This window comes from Cannabis sativa, chromosome 7 (assembly GCF_029168945.1).
Source record: "Cannabis sativa cultivar Pink pepper isolate KNU-18-1 chromosome 7, ASM2916894v1, whole genome shotgun sequence".
Lineage (NCBI taxonomy): Eukaryota > Viridiplantae > Streptophyta > Magnoliopsida > Rosales > Cannabaceae > Cannabis > Cannabis sativa.
Genome location: NC_083607.1, coordinates 58,774,162 through 58,780,215, shown reverse-complemented (window position 1 = coordinate 58,780,215; position 6,054 = coordinate 58,774,162). Strand labels below are relative to the sequence as shown.

The following is a 6,054-nucleotide window of genomic DNA, read 5'->3' as shown; positions in this document are numbered from 1 at the left end:
GTTTGTATTATTTATTGATGTTATTAGTTAACTAAAAGTTACTATTGTGCTTTGTTATTCTATGAAGTTAGTATATTGGACATTTGACTTACTGGTTTGTGATTGGACACTTACTCTTTTTCTGTTATTTTATCAACAGGGTTTGTGATGTTTCATCACAACAATTCTTTTTTTTTTTTAAAAGAAAATATTAAATATTTCTTATTTTTATCTTTTAAACAAAAATGTCTTAAATATTAAGAATTAAAGGCTGATTAGTAGTAATATTTTGACATGTCCCAAATCATGCTCTTGAACTTTTTTTGTCATTAAAAATTTCCCCTGAACTATTGAGATTGTTAGATTTAAAGACTTTTGTCTAATTTTAGTAAAAAAATTCTGACATGGATGAAAGTTCAAGAGACATTATTTAGTACATATTAAAGTTTGAGGGATATGATTTGGTAGATATCAAAGTTTAGGGAGCATGGTTTAGTACATAAACAATCACTGAAACAATAAAATTGAATGAAATTAGACAAAAGTCCTTAAATTTAACAATCTCAATAGTTCGGGGGAATTTTTAACAGCCAAAAAAGTTCAGGGGTACGATTTTGTACATGTTAAAATTAAGAGAAAAAATTACTAATTAACTAGAATTAAATTGTCATAAGTTGTATATCTAAATAACCAAATCTAATAGAGAACCTGAGTTTAGTTTCTCAAATGCACAAAATGACCTTAAATGGAGTCTAATATAATACAAAATTATGTATATATAGATATATATATTAATTATTAACAACAAAGGAAAAAAAAAATACAAGATCATTCAAAATATAAACAATGAGAAGAAAAACACAAGTAATAAACAAATGATATTTGAACAGAACAATGAAGCATCTGATGTCTCCTTAAGCCTATTCTCAACTGGCTCATTTGCCTGATTATGATGATGATGATGATGAGTCCAAGCCAAACTTTCATCACTTTTAGGCTCACTACTTGAATTTAAACAAACAGGTGCATCTAAATACAAAGATACCTTCTTCTGGTTTAGTTGATTGCTGGTGCACAAGCCATTGTTTCCTCTTATATCCAACCTTTTCCCAAGCCTTTCAATGAAACTTTGAGGAAGTAATACCTCTCCACTCAGCTTATTATTACTCAAATTCAAGTGATCTAAACTTGGTAATGACACTAAGTTTGAAGGGATTTTCCCAGTGAGACTATTGTTGTCTAAAGAAAGAGATGAGAGGTGTTTTAAAGGAGTTGAGAAATTGGGCAATGAGCCTATCAATCCACAGCCTGAGAAACTCATTGTTTGGAGTTTTTTGAGTTGACATACAAAATTTGGTATCATAGTATTAAAAGGGTTGTGATCAAATATTAAGTACTCTAAATGTTCCAAACCTGAAAGGGTTTCAGGGATTGAGCCAGTGAGTAAATTGTTACTCAAATCAAGGAGTACTAAACTCTTGGCCATACCAAGATGAGGTGGAATTTTTCCCACAAGTTTGTTTGACCCAAAGTCAACCTTTTGGAGAAGTTGAAGTTGACCCAATGTAGAAGGAAGTTGACCCTCAAGAGTGTTCCAACTCAAATCCAAAATGGTCAAATTCTCCATATCACCAATTTCTTCTGGTATTTCACCACTTAAATTGTTGTAACTCAAATCAAGTTGTTCCAACATGACCATTTCACCAATCTCTCTTGGTATATTTCCCACAAGGTTGTTTTGAGACAGAGTTAAGACTCTTAAGCTACCAAGTTTAGCTATGGTTAAAGGAATTTTACCATAAAGAGATGGATTTGACTCAAGAACCAAGTGTTCCAATGAAGATAATGAGCCAAAAAGAGAAGGAGAAAGTGATATTGGATGAGTTGTGAAACAGTTGAAGATTGAGAATGTCTTTAGGTAAGTTAGCTTGAGCAAAGAATGTGATATTGTAGCAGAGATTTTACAAGGTGGGTTGAGAATATCAGAACCAATATGAATCTTAGTGACATGAAAATAGAAAGGAGAAACTTGACCAATCTCACATTGAACACCTGGCCATGGAGTTTCACTACATGGTTGAGGATGATCTTTGGCCCAATTAGAATCATCTAAAAGAGCTTCCATTACATCAAAAAGACCCAAAAGCTCATCCTTTTCCATCTCCATTTCAAACCCATCTAATGAACAACTCACTTCACTAGCCAAAACTAAGAACCCAACAAGGAAAAATGACAGAGAAGCCATTAGAGAGAGAAAACAAGTTAGAAAACAAATGGGACTTAATTCCAAAAGCTCTTCTACTTATTAATCTAAAAGAAAGAAAAAAAAAAGGGCCATTGAGTAGTTGTGTCAGTAACTATGGCTGAATTGTTATGATTCATAAATTTTGTCGCCTATTGTTTTTTCAATACATTTTTTATTTTGTGATGAATGTGACAGTTTTTAGTTTGCATTGGATAGAGAGAAATGAGAGTTTAATAAAAGAGAAGAACAATTTGTCAGAGGGTGATGGGATGGGGCCTGAATAGTCAGTCTTTTTTAAAAACTCTCACAAGGATCTTTCAATTCATCTATCATCATCAAAAACATCTCAATGTAATGAGAAAAAGAAACATAAACATTACATTACATTACATAAACACTCTGTAACTCTTTTTTCTTTCTCAGTTTATGGTTGGATTTGGATTCAAACACTTCAATCAAATTACCTATTTATGTTTCTTGTCTTTTCATCTCTTAGATTGAAATGACAGCTTAACTTTTTATGTCTTTCTTACAAATATAATTTTGGATTATATTGAGGTGAATAGGCATTACATACACTAGTCTAATGCATGCCCTTTCACTACACTAGTGCATAAAAATGTGCACTACTATAATTTTATGGTAATTAAGGATTTTTTATAATAATTATTAAATTTAATTGTGTAAAATTTATTATTTAATTATATCAATAGGATATAATATTTTGTGATATTACCACATAAGATCTCAATGTAATTATGAGCTTGGCCACCATGAGCAAGAGTGCTCTTTTAGAAATTAGATCTAACCAGTTAGTAAAACCAACCTCTTCTATACTCTTATAAGGGTTGTTTTGGTACACATTGTGTTTTGACGTTAAGAAAAAAAAATAGTTTATTTTTTTTTTATGATTGTGTACTATGACAGTCAGTTGTTCCGTGATTTATAAGAAAAAATATTGGGTAAGTTGTGCAATCTCACTCTGGGGAAAGTTAAGTGTGATGATTCTGAGACTGTGTAGCTATGAGACTGCATAGTTGAAGAGTACTTAAATAGATTGATTGGTACTACCTATATCAACAAGGTACATCTTCTTTTTCGATAACTCATCACGAAAGAACTCTACGGTTAAGTGTGCTTGACTTAGGGTAATTTCAAGATGAGTGACCTCCTGGGAAGTTTTTCCAGGAAGCGTGCAAGTGAAAACAAAAGCACGTTGGAAACATTCGTGTTGGTTTGTAGGGTCAGTCATCAGTCCAGGAAGCAGCCAGAGTGACGTACTCGTGTATAAGACCCATAATTCTGTGGGTGTAAGGGCCTAATAGAAGCTTGAAGCGGGAACGTTACAAAATGGTATTAGAGCCTTGAACCAGCTGAAAGTATGGTTGACGAGGACATCAGACTCCATAAGAGGGGTGATTGTGACAGTCAGTAGTCCCGTGATTCATAAGAGGAAATACCAGGAAAGTTGTGCAATCTCACATCGCTTGGGAAATGTTAAGTGTGATGATTCTGAGACTGTGTAGGTATGAGACTGCATAGTTGAAGAGGACTTAAATAGATTGATTGGTACTACATATATCAACAAGGTGCATCTTATTTTTCGGTAGCCCATCACAAAAGAACTCCACGGTTAAGCGTGCTTAACCTGGAGTAATTTCAAGATTGGGGACCTCCTGAAAAATATAGACTAAAATTTACTATTTGAAATTTTTAAAATTTACAAGTAGTCCTTAAGAACTACAACTTACATGATCATAAAAAATATAGACTAAAAAATTCTTCTTGATGTCGAAACAAATAGAGGATATATTGAAATGGTCATTTTGACAGGTAAACTATAGAATTACCCAAGTATATGTACCTGATAAATTATTATAAGAGGAGTGTTAATTACAACTTTCTATATAACTTCTTAATATAATCAACTAACTTTGGCATCATAGTTTGAAAGTTATTATTATTAGGATAAATATTATTTTGGACTTTGTATTTTGTAAAAATTAACGATTAGACCTTCTGTTTTGTTAAATGATAAATTGAACTTTTTATTTTTTAAAATGGTACAAAATAGTACCCTAAACTAATTTTTTGTCAAATTAAACTTAACAATAACTCAATCTAAATGTGTTCAAAAAAAAATGTTTACATTTTTAACATCTTTTCGTGGTAAAGAATAGTCTTCAAGTTGGTCATATTAAAAAAAAAATACAAAATTGAACTCAAGCTACTATTTTAGAAAATACAGTATTCATTTTGTCATTTAACAAAATAAATCATTTTATTAATAATTTTTACAAAATATAAAATAGTATTAATCTTTATTATTATTATTTACACTAGGAAAAGATAAAAGAAAAACATCCAAATTAATAAAGGCTGATGTGTTATTAACCTAGAGGAAGTAAAAACAATTAAATAAAGCAAGCAAAGTGGACTTGATGTGTTACTTCGAAAGTTACTTTTATGTATTTTCATGAAAAAAAAAAGTAACAATTAATAATGAATAAAGGACAAGCTTGGAAAGTTGAAGTAAATTTTATCTTTCATACTATGTTTGGTATTAAAAAAGAGAAAAAAAAAATGAAAGAAATTTAAGAGAGAAATGAAGTGTATCTCTTTTGTTTGCAGGTAGAAAAAAAAAATAATTAATTTAAATTTTTGCATCCTAAATTTTTTATGTTAAGAAATTTTTTTTATGTCATTCAATATTTTGAGATAAGTTGAGAATTACTTTTTTTATATAACACATTAATTAAATATAATTACAAAATAATTTTAATTGATAATTACCCTCATGTATAATTAAAGTACAAAATATAATCTCACATAACTTATTAAAATTAAAGTCTCTAATACACATAATAGAAATATGACTTATAAAACTTGGTATAAATTAAAAAATAATAATGGAAAAATAAAAATTAATAAAATTAATAAAAAAAATAACTATATAGTGTAATTTCCTCTAATTATTTTTAAACTCACTTTTTCTTTTTCTTTTTTCTTCCAAATATTGTTTCTTTCTTTCAAACATTTTTTACATTTCAAGGTACAATGCCTCTTTTTTGGAATTTTTACACAAAATGCTCAAAAGTAGCACTTTTTTTTTTTTTTTTTTTATTTACAGGAAAGTGAACTTTTTAAATATTTTTGGGTAAATACCATTGGACCCTGTGTTTTGCAAAAGTTACAGATTGGACCCTGTGTTTTGTTAAATGACAAAATGGACCTTGTATTTTCTAAAATAGTAAAAATAAGACCCTGAGCTTAATTTTTGACAACTTTTTTTTTTAATACAACCAACTTGAAGACAATACTTAATACGAACAGATACAAAAAAAATGTAAACAGTTTTGTCATAGCACTTTTAGATCGGATTATAATTAAACTTTATTTTGACAAAAAATCAATTTAGGGTCCTATTTGTACTATTTTAGAAAATACAGGGTCCATTTTGTCATTTAACAAAACACAGGGTCCAATTGGTAACTTTTGTAAAACAGAGAGTCCAAAATGGTATTTACCCAATATTTTTTATAGACTATGATTCATTTTTTACAGAGTTTGTTTTTAATCAAATTTTTACAGAGTACAGTAAATATAATATTGACATGAAAACAACATAATATAAATATTTTTACAAAAATAATATTCTGCATTTTTTAAAGGTTTTTTTACACAAAATGATAAATTTGACAAATTATTTACATTTTTAAAGCCACATGTCATTTTTTACTTTTATACAATTTAACTTTTTCATTTATACCTTTTCAAATTTTGTTAATTACAATTATACGAAACCTCTTTTTCCTCTATCTTTTACTTCA

At 29.1% G+C, this 6,054-nt stretch overlaps 1 protein-coding gene across 1 annotated transcript; it reads right to left on the bottom strand.

Moving 5' to 3' along the window:
• Nucleotides 1–593: 593 nt before the first annotated feature.
• On the bottom strand, nucleotides 594–2,240 carry LOC115698028 (receptor like protein 29). Its single transcript, XM_030625209.2, has one exon. It carries the CDS (start codon nucleotides 2,222–2,224, stop codon nucleotides 812–814), a length of 1,413 nt encoding a protein of 470 aa, XP_030481069.2. The 5' UTR covers nucleotides 2,225–2,240; the 3' UTR covers nucleotides 594–811.
• Between the last annotated feature and the right edge of the window lie 3,814 nt (nucleotides 2,241–6,054).

Coding starts and splice junctions, on each gene's coding strand:
- LOC115698028 (XM_030625209.2), bottom strand. CDS start 2,224: ATGGCTTCTCTGTCATTTTTCCTTGTTGGGTTCTTAGTTTTGGCTAGT.